The sequence below is a fragment of the Hibiscus syriacus genome, unplaced genomic scaffold, assembly GCF_006381635.1.
Source record: "Hibiscus syriacus cultivar Baekdansim isolate YM2019G1 unplaced genomic scaffold, ASM638163v2 tig00111402_pilon, whole genome shotgun sequence".
NCBI lineage: Eukaryota > Viridiplantae > Streptophyta > Magnoliopsida > Malvales > Malvaceae > Hibiscus > Hibiscus syriacus.
Window position 1 is genome coordinate 7,438,149 of NW_024063082.1, and position 20,154 is coordinate 7,458,302.

Consider the following 20,154-nt stretch of genomic DNA (forward strand, 5'->3'; position numbering starts at 1 on the left):
AAAACTAAGATTATCGTCAATAATAAAAATAAATTAAATATTAGATATACAAATACATAGGAGTCCATTGATACGTTGAAATCCTTTAAATCTTTCTTATTTTTGATATTATAAGAATATACGTTTTCTCTTGTCGTAAAACTCAAACTTCCTAATGAGATAGAGAAATTAATTTATTTTATGGGACCACTATCTCTTTATATATTCAATATTGAATTGTTTTTAAATATTTATAATTTTATGAAAATTAAAATTATAAATATAATTTGTGATATATATACTGCTTGTATCTATTGTCCTCTTTTCATGGTTTTCAAAATCAGACCGATCAGCGAACCGGCCGTGCTAATGGTTCAATCGGTAGAATCGGTTAAACCGGTCGAAAGAATCGAACGACGTCATAATTATTTAAAAAATTAAATAAAAATACAAAAAACATTTAATAAAAAAACTAAAAACATCCCCACAACTATAATACTTAAATACAACACCAAAATTCCATCATTCATTACTTGATTTACTTCTAATAAAAATCTCCAAACATTACACATTAAAACCAAAACAAAAGTTGATTAACCTTCAAAAATAAAAATTTTAACTTTTTTAATTTTTTATTGATGGCCGATTGTTAGTGGTTCCGGTCCGGTTCGAACGATTCATAGCCGGTTCAGCGGTTCCTTACGGTTCACTAATAACGGTTTAACCGGATTAGAATGAATCGGATCTGACAGCGATTTCCGGTTGAACCGACCGATCCGGTCCTGTTTTCAAAACATGGCCTCTTTCACTCTTGCTTCGAGCTCTTCATTATCTTCAAAGATTCGTTAGTGACTAAGACTCCTTTTCTTCGTATGAAAGAAAACAAAGCCTTATCCGTTGAAACCCTCTTCAACATCAAACTTGTTAGCTCACCTGATAAAGATCCTACGCTTACTTTGACAAAAGGCTGGCTACTTGTCTTCGCCGTCGTTTTCTTTCCTGATATGTTTTTGGTTGACTGATCATTTTTCGAGCAGTTGTTGTCTTAACACAACATGTTTCATGTGGGCTTATGCTATTTTATCAATGTAATAATCCTACGTTGACTAAAACAGAAAAGAAAAGAAATGGTGCTCAATATGAAAGCTGACCATAATTTTGTTCTCCAAAAGTCCCCATGTTTCACGTCAAATCATCAAAACTTCAATTTTGTGTGTAGAAATCATGACATCTTGTCCACGAGGAAAGCTAAGTGGATTAACTTAATTATTATCTAACCTCGAAAAAACACTTATCATTATATATAAATACCATAAATGAACATTTTAAAAACGACATTATCTTTAACCTATTAAATAGTCTTAATGAATAATAAATACTTTAAATAAATATTATGGTATCTTTTAATTATTTAGATTATTAAAACAAAAAACAACATATTCTCCTCTCCCGATTTTTGCTATTGCTTCTACTTTGACATTCATATACATTTCAATTTTGTAACATGTTCGATTTTTATGTAATGATCTTTTAGTTTTTATTTAACAATATAAATATATATATTCTAAAAGAAAAAATATGAAAAATAAAACATCTTTATAATACTATTAATTATAAAAATAATTTTTAGTATTTTTTATTAAGTTATAAATCAATTTATGGATTAAATTTTAAATAATAATATAATTACTGTTGAGAGCGAGGGTTATATTAATTATTATATCAATGATAGGCGTGCTTTATTTTTAAAGGAATAGTCTGTTCGATTATTTTGGGTCTAAACTATATTTTTCATGAGAAATATTCTCAGTGTAAAAGCCAAGAACAAGTAAATCAACTTGGTTGTATTTTTTCTTCAACCTCCAAATATATTTTATATTTTTTTCTGTTGAAAATTTGTTTTCGTCATTCTTAGAGTTTTATAAATTTAAGTTTACTCGTAAAATTTTATAAATTCAAGTTCATCATCTAACATAAAATCATACGTTCATCCTTACTTTTAATCATAATTTGCTTCTAATCATGACTTGTGTAACTTAACGGCGATTGTGATTATATCTGAATTTTTTTATAAAATTTGAATTTAAAAATTTATTTATTAAATATTAAAACTCTTTACGATAAATACTCATAAAGCTATATCTAACTGCTAAATATTCATCTGCGTTCATTACTAGGAAAGAAAAAGAATGCGAAAACAGAAACAAATGTCAACTAATGACACTTCTCCTTCCGATAAAAACATGGAAACTCAAATCCTCGTTTTCGTTCTTCAACATCAATCATAATCAAATATCATTAGAGAACAATTAACTTTTTTTCTAGAAAAAATTACTATTCTAGAAATTAATAAGTTATTTATTAATATTTTTTTTCTAGTTTGGTAGTAATATTTATTTGTATATATATATATATATATATATATATATATATCAAAATAGATTTTTGCAATTTTAAGTTTTGTTAAATTTCAAGTTGCTTGCTTTTAAGTTTGTTGTTAACTTTTTGATGATTTCCATTTATGTTGGGTTTCTTTTTTCTCAAATTTTATTATGATTTTTAAATAAATTATCAGATGGATTTTAATAAAAAATTTCCTAAAGAAAAATAAAATAAAAGATCTTTACTTATTCTAATAGAATCTTAAATTAATTAAAAAATCGGCAGTTATATTTTCATTAATTTAATTTCGCCTGGTCCCAAACACGGCCTTGTTCCCTAAAACGCTCTAAAAACCTGAAAGTCCCAACCTTTTCAAACTATTTCCTTTCTTCTCTCTCGCCAAATGAAGCTGACGGACGGAACAGCCACCCTTTCCGCCGTCAAGCTCGACCTTTTTTAAATGAAGAAACTATATTTTCTTTTTCTTTCAGCCGTTAGTTTCTATACCATTGTCTTCTTCCCGCTGTTAATCCATGCTTTGGGTTCTGGATCAACGTTCGCCATCGCCTACGCCACCGCCACCGTATGCGCCATCGTTGCCGCCGAGCCGGATCAACGCATTATTTGCTACCGCGCCGGAGACCCTTCCTCCATCGCCGTCTCCATCCTCCCTAACGTCTCTTACTCCACCGTCGCCGGTGGCCAAACAAGCATTTGTGCCCTCCGTTCCGGTGGTTACGCCCTCCTCTGCTGGGAAACAAACTCTCCAAAATTTCCCGCCAAACGCCTGTACTATAACAACACCGTTTTGCTACAATCCCTCTCGATCGGCAGCGGGAAGATTTGCGCGACGACTAATACGACGCCATCTGTGTCCTGCTGGAGACCCCTCGGAAATGACATAAATAGCACCAATGAGCTACCTTCCGGTAATTACACCATGGGTAAAATTGCGTCCGGGTTTGGGTTTTCATGTGGGATTGTTTTGAGTGAGAATAATAGGGTGACTTGTTGGGGACGTAACTCAGTAGGGAAAGACATTGAAAAACAATTTGGGAACTTATCAGTTTCGAATATCGAAGCTGGGTTTTCCCATGTTTGTGGAGTAAACTCAGTTGGAGATTTAGTCTGTAAAGGAGATAACTCAAAGGGTCAATTAAACGTTCCTTCAAACAAAGGTTTAAACTTTGCTTCTGGGTTGGCTCTTGGGGAAGGTTTTAGTTGTGCAATAAGGAGATCGAATGGCACAGTTGTTTGTTGGGGTTCCTTAAACGAGACTGCTGTTGAAGGAATCGAGTTGGAATCCATTGTTTCAGGTTTAAATTTTACGTGTGGATTAACCACTAGGAATTTTTCAATCGTTTGTTGGGGTCCAGGGTGGCCTGAGAACAATGCTTCTGCAAATGAGTTACCTTTGGGAGCTGTGATTTTACCAGGGCCTTGCGTTCAATCTTCTTGTAACGAGTGTGGATTATATCCTCAATCAAGTAGGCTTTGTTTTGGCACTGGTAACATTTGTAAACCTTCACCTTGTTTCAATTTTTCCTCTCCATTGCCGCCATTACCGCCGCCGGCTCCACCTCCGGATGTTTTGAAACAGTCCTCTCCCTTCAGGGGAAGATTATTAGCTTTTGTAATAGTTGGATCAGTAGGAGTTTTTATGGGGATTTGTGGTATTATTTACTGTCTATGGACTGGGATTTGTTGTGGGAGAAAGAAAGTTCATAACTCAGTCCAGCCAACAATCACTAGAATTGGTTCCAATGGTGGTCCAGGATCAAACAACAGTCCTTCGTCGAGGTCATTTTCGATCCGACGCCATAGCTCAGGAGCAATGAAGCGACAGAGAAGTGGGACATCATCCAAACATGCCGATAGAGCAGAGGAATTCAGCTTGGCCGAGCTTGTTGCTGCAACCAACGATTTCTCACCAGAGAACAAGATCGGTGCCGGGAGCTTTGGGATTGTTTGCAAAGGGAAGTTGTGGGATGGCCGTGAGGTGGCCATTAAAAGAGGCGAAATAGGTCAAAAAACCAAGAAATTCCAAGAGAAAGAGACGGCTTTCGAATCAGAATTGGCATTTTTGTCCCGGCTTCATCATAAGCATTTGGTCAGGCTTGTTGGGTATTGTGAAGAAAAGGATGAAAGGCTTCTGGTTTATGAATACATGAAGAATGGTGCAGTTTACGATCATTTGCACGATACGAACAACGTCGAGAAAAGCAGTAGTTTGATTAATTCATGGAAAATGAGGATCAGAGTTGCATTGGATGCGGCCCGGGGAATCGAATATCTTCACAATTATGCAGTTCCACCCATTATCCATAGGGACATAAAGTCTTCCAACATATTACTCGATACGAATTGGACAGCAAGAGTTTCGGATTTTGGACTTTCCTTGATGGATCCAGAATCCAACCAAGATTACAGGCCGATGAGGGCAGCCGGAACGGTCGGTTATATCGACCCCGAGTACTATGGCTTAAATGTATTAACAACAAAGAGCGATGTCTATGGACTCGGAGTTGTAATGCTAGAACTTCTTACAGGGAAAAGAGCTATATTCAAGAATGATGAAAGTGGTGGTATCCCAATAACCCTGGTGGATTTTGCAGTGCCTGCAATAATTGCAGGTGAAATGGTTAAGGTATTGGACCCAAGGGTTGGACCACCAGAGCTTAATGAAGCTGAAGCAGTGGAGCTTATGGCATACACAGCAATGCATTGTGTGAATTCAGAAAGCAAAGAAAGGCCAATAATTGGCGACATTGTTTCTAATTTGGAGAGGGCATTGAATGTATGTGATGGCAGCCATGGAAGCATCTCTAGTGGTGCATATTCATTTGTTTCAGACTGAAATCCCCCCCCCCCAAAAAAAATTATTTTTTCTATCAATAATTTATCTAGAAAGATGCTTCATTTTTTAGTAAGATCAAATGATTTTTAGTCTTGCTATTAATTCTGGGTTTGGAATTGGGAGTTTCATATGAAGGAAATTGACTTCAAATTCTGGGGAAAATTTATTTGGATTCCACCAGGGATACAATTTTGAAAAAAAAATGGTTGAATGATGGCGGTGCCCTACCTCTTCTTTTGCCCATATTTTATTAGTCGGTGCAAAGTGGGTGCAGAATGAAGGGAAAAAAAGGTGCGGTGAAAAGCATGAAGCTTCATTATTATCATCTCTGCCTATTGATGAAAACACAACTCATTCCGCCATGTTTTGTCAATGGAACTCTCTCTCCAGAATTTCTAGTTGCGCAAATCCCATTAAACAAGCAATAAAAAAATACATTTTTTGGATTGGATATGAGTTTTTGTTCTCTTAAAGATATTGGAAATTTTTATGATTCTGTGACAAGATTTTTTAGATTTGTCATTACCGTTTACCAACCTCTAAAACCAATCTTGAAAACTCCTCAATCCTTGTTCCCTTAATAACCACAAAATCAAAGAGAAGATGTTTACCGGAAACCGCTTATGATGGAAACAAGTTTGCAATGGAAAGAAAATATTGATGTTTTTGGAGCCAAGCGTGTGCCAAAACCATCACTTTAGTACGTGAAGATCCATCAATTTCAATTCCAACGAAAATCAGGCCGTGATGTTAGATTTCCCAAGCAATGGAGCCACCCAAATGACAACACATGCGTGCGAGGAATTGTATACTTTTAGACAAAATGACGTCATTGATTAGACTGATCGGATTGTTTATGGTGCTACTAATGGAGCATCACACCTCAAATATGATGCGTACAAAGTAAACATTAAATCCGATTATATTATCTTATAATAATCTTATATTGGACTCGTATAACATCAGCCAAAATCCTTTGAAAACTTTAGTGTTAGCTATTTCATCCAATGAGCAAAATAAAAAGAAAACTTCATATTTTTTGGTTGCGAAAATGCAGAATTCGTATCTTATAATCAAATTATGGAAAAAAGCTGAGTATAAAAATGTGTTGATTATGAACGAAAGTTAGCTTGAAACCGTGTGTGTGTTCGCGCGTGCCTATGTATATTGCACAGTATTGAATTGAAGTCTTGATAGCTTTGCTGGAAGCAACCATAGTACTCAAATGTTATAGCTCAGTCTTTCCTATAAATTTCATCTATAGAACTTCATCATCCTTCCATTTCCATGGGATTTGGAGATGATGATCTTTAAGAGAACTCAGAACTCTAGTCCCATTGAATCGCTCGGTGAGACGTCCATTCGGATGGATTCAACGTGGTTTTCCCATCAGAAGCAACGAGATCATAAGGTGAATCATCTGCGAATTCAGTCGGCATTGATTTCCAGAGCAGAGATGGCTTCCACTCTGCTTCTTTCAGTACTTTTAGATTCTCCGCCACCACTATTGTGCTTCCCTCAGCTGATAGATGAATTCCATCTCTGATGAAAAGCATAAACTCAATAGTTCAGTTTCGAGATAAACTTCATTACAATTAGTTGACTGCAAAATAACAGAAACAAGCCAACTCCCTCTACACTATAATTACAGTTTGATTCATGTTCAAGCACCATAAACTTCAAGTACAATGGCAAAAGGATTTTGGTTTAGCCGTTCACAAAAATATAGTGAATAAGGAAAATATGATTGCGTCAGACAAAAAGAAGAAGATAATATTAAATTGTAGAAAGGAAAACTTACGTGAAGCAAGTTTTCCAATCATCTCTTTGTCGAAATGCAGTGAAAAGATCGATCGCCTTTACATCCAATCTGGCAGAGCTTTATACAGGCTTCAGAATAAGCCCGGCATAACTTATTTGTTCGAACAAAGTGGCATAGATATTGACTGATTTACCGAAGGAATGACTTAGCTTGACTATTTGCGATATAAGATATTGGGGGGGGGGGAGCATAGAAAACATGCATTACATCACCTTCTGTCTTTATCTATTCTTTCTTCATCAACGGGAGGACAAGTAAGAAATATGAAGCGTGTTGAATCTGAAAGGCTCTGGTCTAGGGAAAAGAAGAAAAGCATAGAATGAGCATTCCATGTTACTATCATACAGTGAAAAAAACCTGCCATGTTGCGCTTAATCCTGCTACTTAACAAACACAAGCAAACAAAGAACTGAAATTTCGAATCACTCGCACGAAACCATTTTCTCATTGTCAGTTTGATCCAGCAATTGAGTTTGTATCTTTTGTTCATGAATACATGTTGGAACGTTTCTTAGGCTCCATTTCATGATCTAAAGCTCTAAATTTTATCATATAAATAACTGATAAGTTCATGCTAGCAAGCTTCAAGCTTTCAGCCCATATATTGCAAGTATTGCTTTAGCACTCGTGGATCAGACCGATTCTCTTAAATTCTACAATGATGCATCAACCTCAACTGAGAATGATGTTGAGATTTGAGAAAATACCTTGAGATGAACTGCTATTTTCCTCATGTTGTTGATAAATTCGGGAAGAAAAAAAAAATGAGGGCCAAGGCCAGATGGATGAGGTCCCATCGATTCATTACCTCCGAAATAAGTTATTATCAATGAAGGTGGATTAGAATCGTCCTGTAACGTACAAATGAACAGAACCACAGTGTTAAATTCAAATCACTTTGAAAAGATAATACCTTACAAATCTGAACTGAATAGAAAAAGGGTTCCCCTACTACTTTAGTTTACTATTTTCCAAAACTCAAAATACATATCAAAGGAATCAATTCTTATAATAAGAAAGCAGCATCCTTATCTTTCCCAAATTTGGGAGTGTTTTCCAATACACGGCTGTTCCATAAGCATCAATCACAACTTTGACAAGTTCGAAGCAGTGACTATCAAAACTTTAATACCTTTGGAAAAACACATCAAGCACGCCGTGAATTTCATCCGTTATATCCTCGTAAAAGTACGTTGGCCTGCGGAAGAATATAAAATCAAGCATGATTCTCATAGAATACAAACGACAGTAGTAAAATTAGAGAAGAATCGTCAGGGTGCAGTAACTGGCATAAGTACACACACCCAGTACTAGCAACAAATTCATGTCTCAGTGCAAATAGTTGAATAGTTAAAAAGTTCAACTGTTATTTTCTGTTTTGATCTGCTCGGGATCAAATAATTTGAGTGCTGAAGTTAAGGAACACAATTACCGTCATAAATTTTGTAATTTTACTGACAATCCAGAATTACCCTCCACTTATTCATCCAAATTTGCAGAACTGCTAATTATATTGTATTAAAACTAATAAAAGAACATTCATTAACCACAATAAATTCCTTCACATGAAGAAAGAAGGGAAAAGAAACTTAGATTCTCTTTTCTATCGTAACATTCAATAATCTGATTACTAAACAAGGGAACACATTCACAAAAGTAAACACACCGGATCACTCCTCAAAAGGGGTGAAAAATAAAAGATGTACTTTAGAATCAAAAGAACCCAGATTATGGTGGGCAATGTGGTATTGTGAAATGGCGCACGATAAGGTTTCTCTCTAGGCGCATATTAGCAAGGCTAATGAATCCAGAAATCCTTGATCGTGCCTCCGGCGTTCTAATCTCCCTTTCACTGCGTTCTCAGGCTGATTTATTTTCCTCTGTCTTCTATTGTTTCTCTGTTTGTTTCTCTCCTTATGTCTATGGATTGGAGAAATTTTTTTGGCTCTTATGAGGGACACGAACTGGATTATCATCCACCTAGGGTTCATGAAGGGGTTGTATCTATTCATCCTCCTCCTGAGGTCCTTGATGCTGGAATTAAAGAATGGAAGCTCTCGATTGTTGGCCAGTTTCTCGGTGCTGCCCCTAACTTTTCTACAATGCAACGCATCGTTGGAAATCTATGGAAGAGGGCTATCGGAGGCAGCAATGTCCAGGTCAGTTTTGCTGGGAATAATCTTTATGTCTTTTCCTTTGAAACTGAATCAAGTAGAGATTGGGTTCTGGAAAATGGACCCTGGCATATTCTAAACAAACCCTTAATCCTTCGAAAATGGGAGCCCAACTTGGAAAGACTGCAATTTGACTTATCTTGAATTCCAGTATGGGTTCATTTATTTAATGTTCCTCTTGAACTGTTCTCAAGAACCGGATTGAGTTATATAGCTAGTGCTATAGGTAATCCTCTGTCTATGGACTCGGTCACTGCTGAAAAATCTCATCTGGAATATGCAAAAGTTTGTATTGAGATAGGGGTTAATCAAGTTATACCTAAATTTGTTGATGTTCAACTTAAAGATGATAAATCTATTTCAGTTTTGGTTGATGTTCCTTGGCTACTTTCTAGCTGTAGAAAATGTAGTCTCTTTGGCCATAGTGACAAGAACTGCAATTCCTTAAAAAATCAACCTCATGTTAAACAGTTAGTCTGGAAAAAGAAGGAAACTCATAATTCTACTCAACAGACTGAACCTACTGTAGGAGGCATAGAGCTTTTGCAAGATTCTGATCCCATTCATCCTTCCGCTATTGATGATTCTTCTAAAGCTACTGTCAGCACTGTGATTGAGGCAATTGAAACTGTTGAGAATTCTTTGGACAATTATAGTAAACCTGTTACTGTTATTTGTATTCCTAATGAAGAAAAAGGTTTAGAGCTAACTAAAACTATTGATGATCCTGCTGAAGTCTTATCTTCTTCTCAACCTCCTAACATTAAGAGAGGTAGGGGTAGACCTATTAAAGCAAAACAATCTCTTTCTGAATCAAAAAACAGATTTGATGTTTTAAGTGCTATGGATGAATCCTCTACTGCTCTTGAAGGCCAACAGAGAAAATTTAGATCTGCCTCCTTAGGAGTTTCGAATATTGTCAATGAGCTAAAGCAGAAAAAGAAAGATAAGATTGTTAATGCAAAAAATACTGAGGGTGATGGTAGTAGAGGTGCTTCTGTTTCTTCCTCTAAATGATCTGTGCTTTTTGGAACATCAGAGGACTCAATTGTCTTAATAAACAAGTTAGTGTAATTAGTAGAGCTAATTTGAATAAAATAAATGTTCTCTGCTTGCTTGAAACTAGAGTTAAACCTGAAAAATCCTTGAAAATCCTCTCTAGTAAATTTACAAACTGGAATGCCTTCACCAATTATGATTTTGCTATCAATGGACGTATTTGGATCTTATGGAGAAAGGGTCTTGACTTTTCCTTCTGTATTGCATCTAGTCAATGTTTAACTATCAAAGGCCTTCACTCTGGTTCTCCTTTCATAATTACTGTTGTTTATGGCAGCAATGATGGTAGAGAAAGAAGATTACTTTGGCAGCAACTAAGAGACTTAGATAGATCCTAAGGCCATTATCCTTGGATCACAGGGGGTGACTTCAATATAATCTTGAACTCCAATGAATCTTCTGATTTTGATATGCTTGGTCTTTCATCTTCCTCAGACATGAGAGATTTTCAAGATGCGCTTTCTGATATTGACCTTTTTGATCATCCTTATTTTGGCCCAACCTTTTCCTGGAGTAACAAACAACAAAATACTTTCTTAGCTAGGAAGCTTGATAGGGTCCTTATTAATCAGAACTGGATCAATTCTTTCAATTCTTCCCATGTTGAGTTCCTTGCTCCAGGCATATATGACCACTGTATGGCTCTTCTTTGGACTTATAAAGAGGTACAAGCTAATCGACCCAAACCCTTTAAGTTCTTCAACTTTTGGGCTTTGCATCCTAACTTTATGGATACTGTCAATCATTCTTGGAATCTTTCTACTAAAGGTAACCCTATGCAGATTCTCTTCTCTAAACTTAAGCGCCTTAAGAATCACCTCAAAGGCCTTAATAACTCCTTCTACAGTGACCTCTCAATGAGGGTTAAACTTAAAAAAGCTGAACTTGAGTATCAACAACTCAAAACTCTCAAGGGTGAGGTTGATTTTGATTTGGAAATCCCTCTCCAAAAAGAGCTTAATTTTCTTGAGGAATCTGAATCTATGTTACTCAGGCAAAAAGCCAAAGTTCAGTGGCTCAAAGATGGAGACAAATGTACTAAATTCTTCCACTCAACTGTTGCTATAAAACACAAAAGAGAAACCAGTAGACAGCTGATTGATGATAAAGGGAATAGACTTGAAAATTTTGATGATATGTCCTTTGAGGTAATTAAATTCTTCACAAATTTGTTGGGCACTTCAAACCCTATGGTCAAAAGTATTGATTCTGACCTACTCAAAAATCTTCTTCAATCTGTTTTGTCTGCTGATCAAGCTGCTAACCTTATAAAGGTTATCTCCAAGGAAGAAATCAAAGATGGATTTTTTAGTCAAAGAAATGACCAAGCCCCCGGACCTGATGGTTATTCTCCCCTTTTCTTTAAAAAGTCTTGGCCAATCATTGAAAATGATATTAATGTTGTTGTTCAACAATTCTTTAAGGAATCTTTCATCCTTCCTGACTTCAATACTACTTCTATTGCTTTGATACCTAAGATTCCTAACCCAAGTAAGGTCAAAGATTTTAGTCCAATTTCTTGCTGCTCAGTGTTCTACAAAGCAATTTCTAAAATCTTGGTCAACAGACTCACCAGCTTAATTCCTGACCTCATTACCCTTAACCAAACATCTTTTGTTAAGGGTAGATCTATTGTTGATAATACTCTTTTGGCTCAGGAATTAGTGCGAGGATACAATAGAAAGCACATATCCCCACGCTGTTCTCTGAAAATCGACATGCATAAAGCCTTTGACTCCCTCAACTGGGAATTCATTTCTGCTGTGCTGAAAGCTATTAATCTTCCTCCTCTCTTTATTTCCTAGATTGAAACATGCTACTCGACCACTCGATTTTCAATCTCTTTTAATGGGAGCCTTATTGAATATTTCAAAGGAGCTAGGGGAGTAAGGCAAGGGGATCCCCTATCCCCTTTCCTTGTTGTCCTCTCAATGAATGTTCTGTCAAAACTCTTGAATCTGGCTACATCAAAAGGCTTGATTAATTACCATCCCAAATGTAAGCGTATTGGTCTCACTCATCTCTCATTCGCTGACGACCTCCTTATCTTTTGTAAAGGCACAGTGGATTCTGTTGTAGGGGTCACTTCTGTCCTTGATATTTTCTATGGAATGTCTGGCCTCAAATTAAATGCTTCCAAATACGAATTATTTTTTGCTGGTGTTTCTCTTCCCTCTCTTGAGACAATGAAATCGCTTACTAATTTTAAACTTGGCAGACTGTCAATAAGGTATCTGGGAATCCCTCTTACTAAAAGGAAAATTACTGAATTTGATTGCTCAGCTCTTATTGAAAGTATTAAAGCTCGATTGCATCAGTGGTCTGGTAGGTCTTTAAGTTATGTTGGCAGATTGGAACTTGTTCGAGCAGTTTTATTTAGCATCACTAATTATTGGAGTAGAAAAAACTTCATTCCCTTCTCTATCATTAAAAAGATCGATCAATTATGTTCTAGATTTTTTTGGAAGGGAATTGATAAACCTGTTGCTGGCGCCAGAGTGAGTTGGCAGAATATATGCAAGCCTAAATCAGAAGGAGGACTTGGTCTGAAAGACTTGAAAACCTAGAACAAAGCTTGCATGATGCTCCTTATTAAGAATATTTTGGCTGAAGAAGGTTCTTTGTGGGTGGCTTGGCTTGGTCAGTACATTTTTAATACCAATGATTTCTGGTATTCAACTGTTAAAAATAACATGAGCTGGCCTATAAAACAGATGTTGAAACTTAGAAATGAAGTTTCCTCTAATTTGCTTTCTGGCTCCAAGAAAGTTAATGATTTATGGAATGAGATTAGGGTAAAGAACTCTAAGGTGTACTGGCACTCTCTGTTTTGGTTTCCGCTCCTCATCCCTAAACATAGCCTAATTTCATGGATGGCTTTCCTTGATTGCCTTCCCACTAAAGAAAGGCTCAATCGAATGGGGCTAGTAAATGACCTTCACTGCACTCTTTGTGGAGTAGGATTTGAAACTAGAAACCATTTATTTTTTGACTAGCCGATTGCTACTGCTTTATGGACTGCTATCTTTGAAATCAATGGTATTCGTTTTTGGCACACTTCTTGGGAAACTCTCTATGATTGGGCTATTGCTACTTGGAAGGGAAAATCCCTCACTTCTTTAATGAAAATCTCTTCCAATGCTCTAATTTACACAATCTGGAAAGAAATGAACATGAGAATATTTCAAAGTCAAGCTTCCACTGTTGATGTTATGTTCAAAGCTATCAAGGAAACGGTTGGATTTCATCTAAGGGGAAGGCCTATCAATAAATTAAATATTATAAATTTTAATCTTTGTAATCAATGGGGTATAATTTGATTTTGTTTGTTTGTCATTTTTGATTTGGGGCAATCCTTGTACTCCGAACACTCATTGTTCTTTTAAAGCAGTTCACTGCTATTTGAGTAATAAAAACTAAATTATCCAAAAAAACCCAGATTATCATTTATCAAGGAACTAAAAATAACTCAACTAAGGCATTGAAAAAAAAACCATTCTATAAGGCAGAAAATACTTTGCGGGCATAGACGTCAGCAAGAATAAAACCCCATCCACCATTGCAGAAACTAAGTTGAACAGTGGATGATCCAAAGAGGACGAACTGAGGCCTGACTGGTCCCACAATTTCTCTTATTTTGCCTCTTGGAATTCTTTTTATTTCCCTTCGATGTCAATGGAAAAGGGAATTGGAGCATATATCAACCTTTTGCCCACCAAGTGCTCCTCTCTGCTGTATTTATGAACATAGAGGTTTCAGCTTTGCTTGGTGGTTGGAAAATCAACTACACCTTTTTTTCCAAGTTTTGTCCCTTAGTTTTAATCCATCTATCCCTTCCACTTTGACAATGAACTTTAAAAGACAAAAGCTTTTAATAGAGAGTGACTAAAAGCTTCAGTAATGAGTAAAAAAGGTTCTAGAACATTCGCAAAAGGAAAGACGTAAAGAAAAACAACAAAATCTGGTTAATGTGTCTATTTCATCTCTGTCTTTTTTTATTTTTGTACGGGTAGTTATGCTTTAAGTCGTCTAATAAGAGACGTAATAAAAAATGATAAGAGAATTTTCTAATAGTTTAATTTATCGCAAGTTAAAATGTTATTTTTTTAATATTTATACAATTTAAAAAATTAATATTTTAGATTGCTTTCAATTAAAAATAATTTTTTTTAATTTCAAAAAAGGATGATGGTTGTACAAACTACAAACCAAGCGATCTCCTTAGTTAAATGAATAATTATTACTCTTAGAGATTATAGGTTCGAGCATGATATCTACATGAATGTTTGAATGTTTATTATCAAATTTAATAAATCAATCAATTTATTCAAGTATTAATTTATATAAACTTAACTGACCGAGTGCACATCTATGAAGTAGAGGGACACAAGCAAAAACTGTTGCATCCACCTTCACTTTCACTCATACATTAAGTTTTTTTATTAGAGTTAAATCCTAATTAATACTAAATATTATATATAATTCCGGATATTTTTTTCTCTTCCTTTTATAAAAAATAAATCATAAAGATATACGAGTTCTTAAGGCCAATAAGCATGGACTTCATTGATTCTGAAAAGCTTCATTGGAATGAATTTCAGAAATTTAAAATGGGCCGACAATAATAAGGATTTATGAGTTGTCTGGGCCATTATAATTGAATTTATTGTTCCATATTGGAGGAAATAATACCATTCTAAAAGGGAAATTATTTGATTGTTGATTTAATTACCATTCTAAATATTTGAAATTTAAACATATAATCCTTTTTTAAAAATATATAATTACACTTGATGTGGATTAAACCTGAGATATTGAGGAAGGTTCCAACACTTGACCATTACACTAAAAATTTGTTATAATATTGACAAAAATAATATTTAGTTTAAGTTATGATTGAAAATATATTATGATAAATATAATATATTAACCATAATATAAATTATAAAATAATATAATAACATATTTTTAACATCATTATTACATTAAAAATATATTTGTTTTATAAATATTATGTATAATTTATGTTATAAAATAAGGACTAATGAATAAGAAGGATACAAATTAATTAAAAATATATTAATTATAATATAAATTATAAAATTTTATAAGAATATATATTTTTAATATAAATTATATCATAATTAATATTTTTATTATTACTTTTTGCTTCTCTTATTCATTATTTTTTTAGTTTTGTAATATTGTAAACAATTTTGATAAAGCTAATTTATTTAAATTAATATTATCACTTATTATAATGTTTTATAATTTATGTGATAACTAAAATATTAATTATTTTCAATAGAATCAATTTCAGTCACAATTTAATTTATTATAATAAATCAAACTAAAATATTAATATATATTATACATATATTCTTATAATATTTTATAACTTATATTATAATTAACATATTTTATTGCTATATTTTTATTCTTCTTCATTAATGTAAATTTTATTTTTGACAAAACAATTATAATGTAACCTTTTTATATATATAATGTAATTTATTTTATAATCTTTTATGATGTTCGGATTCTAATAATTGTGAATGGAGTAAATTAGGTTGGGAGAATCGTTATTACCTTTGTAATATCCGATCAGGATTAGTCAACTAATAAATCAGAAACCGGTGGTTATACCAAAAAAATTAAAATATTAATTTATTTAAAAAGTGACGTGTGGGCATGTTACATCTGTTGTGGTTAACGATAGTGATCAAAGTGCAAATAATCTTAAAGTTCAATGATTCCAATATGAAATTTAAAAGTCTGATAACCAAAATAAAAGCATCTTAACAATTCAATGACCACCAGTATCATTTACCCAAAATTATTATAAATTAACTATTTAACCATTAAATAAAAATAACAATAATGGAACCGTATTAGTAATAAGTAATAATATTGGATTTAATTAAAGAAAATTTTGAAAAAAAACTGGAAAATGAAAAAGAAATAAAACTTTACATAAAGTCGTAAAAAAAGACAGGCAAACCTTTACCAAAACCAAATACCAAATCCAACCGAACTTATAAGACAAGTTTGCATTATTGTTGAATATGGCGACACGACACGAGAGTCCATCAACATAATTATAGACAATTGATGGGTTTAGGGAGCTGCTGAATTACAGAATTAGGTTGCAATGCTTCGAATCATAATCATTCTACTTAGGCAAATTCATTATTTATTGACTTTCAAATTTTACCTTCTCTTAAAAACAATATCATCAGTTTATTCTGTGAATATGTTAATGGTTTTTATGGAATTAATATCACTATCCTTCACTAAAAATATTATTTTTTAATAAATTTTAAATCTAATTATAATTTTATCTAAAAAGAAGAGGAAAGGAGGATTTGAGGAAGGAATGAGAGTGTTTCTAATATATTTAAAATCAACGATCTAAGAAAATACAAATAAATAAAGATATATGATTTGATTAACCGATTGAATGTACTTGTCCAAATAAAACTATTGAATTAGAATTATAAGAAATTTAATTATTAATTAAAACTTGAACTAATACGTGATATGGAAAAAGGGGAACAAAGTCAAATTTTGGAAAAAGAAGGTAAAATGATGAAACATGAGCGTTTGATCAAGTCAAGTTAAATATCTCATAGTCGATATAATTTTTTTTGAGTTTAGTCGAGTCAAATTTTTGAATTTTTGTTTAAATTTAATTATAAATATTAATAATATTATGATATTACGTGATGCTAATTTAAATGATTTTTTATAACTATATATAATAAATATATATTTTTTCATATTTTTTGTATATGTGATATATATATAGAGTCGAGATACTCAATTTAAACTTTAAAATCAATATACTAATTATTAAAAATTTAAGTTATTCAAATTACTGTTTAAATTGTATTTTACAATTCAATTGAACTTGAGATTTTTTTAATCAAATTTATAAAATTATAACTTGAAATTAGTTCAAATTGACTCGAAAAAAATCATTTTTTTCAAGTGGCTTTGCTCAAAACTAAACGTGACAGCCTCTCTGGTCCACATTTATGGTTAATTGAACAATTGAAGACACCAAAGCATAAGCAAAACAACAGAGAAGGAAGCCAAGCCAGCAAGGCATTCAAAAACAAATATTTTCTCTTTCTGGAATTTCACATGCAATCCATTTAATTTTCTTTAATCCCGACAACCCTTTACACCAATCACCAATTATTTCTTTCTTTTCTGCGATAATCATTTTTTTTCTTTTGAGCATCCAAATTAAAAAAAAAGTCTTTCTTTGTATTTATTTTTCTTTTGTGTTTCGTTAGGATCTGGTTGGTGGTGGATCCACGGGGAGGTTATTTGTGGTGAATCTTGAAGGGAAGGCTTATAGCTGCAAGCACTGCAAAACCCATCTTGCTCTTTGTGATGATATTGTCTCCAAGGTTGTTTTTCTTCTTTCTTAAATTTGATTCCTTTGACTTTTGGCTGAAATCCACATCTGGGTATTTCTAATTTGTTTGGCTGTACTGTGTTTGTGTAATGGCGGTTCAAATTATGATTAGGGGATACCTAAGTTTCCTTTCCATCGTTTTTTTCGTTCACTGCATATATTACTACTTACTGGGAGCAGTATTTAGAACACATTTTCATTTTGGATGAAATTTATGATTGATGGGTTCCATGCTTGATTAAATTGAGATTTCTTCTATTATCAAACTAGGGATTTGGATATTCCATGTTGATTTTTTTGTCTGGTTTATGATGCAATGGAATTTGTATTTTGTTTCGCAAGTTCAATGGTTCTTCTATGTTAAATTTATTATAGAAAAACTGGATGGATGCTTGGAGGATTATGTTGCTATCATCTCTTTTTAGGCATAGTTGATAATTTGGCGTCCTTTGCAAGGGCTTGGCGCTTTGATGATAGCAAATGCTTGGTATTTTAAGACAAGCATGATGTTTATTGTATTTTGTTTTGCTTTCATAAGGACTTGTGCTAGAGATTAGACCTACTATGTGCTTTGTAAATGTTATTCTCAATCATGAATGTTAGATTTTGCATATTTGGTTCTGTGATAATCGACACTTTGTACTACCAATGTAGTCGTAAAATGATGCTACTGTGAAGAAGATGGTAACCGTCTTATGCACTCAAATTGTTTGAAAGTTGAAATACTTATACTTGACTTAGGAGCTGGTTAGTGGTTGATAACTATGGTAAAAAATGAGGATGCATAATTGCTGAAGTATTAAGTAGTTATATATTTCATAGGCATATTGGTGTAGTCGATTTCGTGTTTTTTGGGGTGCTTTTACATTTGTACCAATATTTTTCACGGTGTTGGAAAAATATTGTTTGGGGTTCTCTTATAAGCACAGTTTCTGACCATGTGTTTTGCTTGTGTTATTTTGTTCAGTCCTTCCACTCCAGGCATGGGAAAGCATATCTCTTCAGTAAGGTGTAAGTTTTCTCAGTTTTAGACACCTAATTTGTGTGTTAATAAACTACTGTAATATTTGCCCATGCTATAAGGTGTCAGGCTACTTCTATAACGATACAAGTAATGACGTGGTTGTCGAACTATGTTGTACTCATAATCTCTTGCTTAACGGATGACGAAAGATTGTGCTTGTTGAATTCATTGTTGGTTCTGGTAATTTGTTTTGTTCATTTAGAGCAAGGCAATAACATTTCATTTTCAAGGATATATATTCCAAGGATGGAATCCATGGACATCCCCCACTTGCATGATCTTTCGGAAAGAAAATGGGATTTGAAGTTATCGGTACAGAGTGCTTGTTTTCATATGTACTTTTCATCTCCCATTGTTTCTCAGAGTAAATGTTACTTCTGGAGAAAAGGAAGATAGAATGATGATGACGGGATTGCACACCGTGGCGGACATCTTCTGTGTTGTATGTGGATCGATTGTTGGTTGGAAATACGTAAGCTTTAGTATTGCAATTTCGAAATTCATGGTTTAATGTATCTTTGCTTGTTTCTGTAGATTACACGGATTGTTTATGTTTCTTTTAGGAACTTGCCCATGAGAAGAACCAGAAATACAAGGAAGGAAAATCCGTCCTTGAAAGGTGAGTGATAAATCAGAAATATAGCAACTTCGGTTTCGGGTTAGGGAAGGATGTTCGTAACAGAGGTTTCTGGATCATGGTGTCAAACAGGTATAAGGTGTCCGGTCCCGATGGAAGCAATTACTGGATCAGCCATGGAAGACACGTGGGTGGGAGTGATGCAGATGATGTTTGATTAACAAATGAAATATGGTCAAATTCCAATTTGTACATTCTTTATCCCCTTAAATCCATTCAACGCTCATGTGAATCCTTGAAAACCTGACTTGTTTAAGCAGCTTGTCCAACTTGCTGTGAAAACATTGAATTGTTGATTATATCTTAGTTGGTGTTGAAAGATGATCAGAAATATTCTGTTACAATTTGATATTTTGGGGCATGGTTATTTATTACTCCATTAGGATATGAAATCTTTCAAAGATATGAAGAAACCTTTTTAAAAAGCAAAATTAAATACACCATAATTAAAAATACATCCATGACAGATTTTAAAATAATACTGAAAAAAAATCAATGACCATATTATTTTATATTTCAATGGTTGCATATTTGATTTTATTATTAGAATATTTTATTATTATTTATTAATATAGTGTGATTACAAATTAATATTTGTTATAAAAATTCACAATAATTTGATAATGAAAGTTCAAACACCTTTATAGTCTTTAGTACTTGAGAGTCTGGAACCTCTAAAGATAACAATTATTCCTTTAAACAGAGATAACTTGATTCATGTTATATTATTACGTTTATATATGATGATAACATCATCCAAAGATTATTTATGAAAAAGGCAAAATTATGCTTCT

At 33.6% G+C, this 20,154-nt stretch overlaps 2 protein-coding genes and 1 pseudogene across 2 annotated transcripts; 2 read left to right on the forward strand and 1 right to left on the reverse strand.

Annotated features, from left to right (window-relative positions):
• The first annotated feature begins 2,683 nt into the window (after positions 1-2,683).
• LOC120161796 (putative serine/threonine-protein kinase-like protein CCR3) lies at positions 2,684-5,263 on the forward strand. The gene has a single exon (XM_039172006.1). It carries the CDS (start codon positions 2,822-2,824, stop codon positions 5,216-5,218), a length of 2,397 nt encoding a protein of 798 aa, XP_039027937.1. The 5' UTR covers positions 2,684-2,821; the 3' UTR covers positions 5,219-5,263.
• A 1,132-nt stretch (positions 5,264-6,395) lies between these two features.
• LOC120161502 lies at positions 6,396-13,945 on the reverse strand (annotated as a pseudogene).
• Positions 13,946-15,066: 1,121 nt separating this feature from the next.
• LOC120161504 (protein yippee-like) lies at positions 15,067-19,638 on the forward strand. The gene is made up of 6 exons (XM_039171729.1): positions 15,067-15,096; positions 17,575-17,691; positions 18,667-18,710; positions 19,087-19,195; positions 19,287-19,342; positions 19,433-19,638. The coding sequence occupies exons 1-6, from the start codon at positions 15,067-15,069 to the stop codon at positions 19,515-19,517; spliced, it is 441 nt and encodes a 146-aa protein (XP_039027660.1). The 3' UTR covers positions 19,518-19,638.
• The last annotated feature ends 516 nt before the right edge of the window (positions 19,639-20,154 follow it).

Bases quoted from the DNA above. Each gene is read 5' to 3' on its own strand.
- LOC120161796 (XM_039172006.1), top strand. From the start codon at position 2,822: ATGAAGAAACTATATTTTCTTTTTCTTTCAGCCGTTAGTTTCTATACC.
- LOC120161504 (XM_039171729.1), top strand. From the start codon at position 15,067: ATGTGGATTAAACCTGAGATATTGAGGAAG. The intron at 17,692-18,666 runs GTTGTTTTTCTT...TATTTTGTTCAG, and splicing joins GTGATGATATTGTCTCCAAG to TCCTTCCACTCCAGGCATGG. The intron at 18,711-19,086 runs GTAAGTTTTCTC...ATTGTTTCTCAG, and splicing joins GCATATCTCTTCAGTAAGGT to AGTAAATGTTACTTCTGGAG.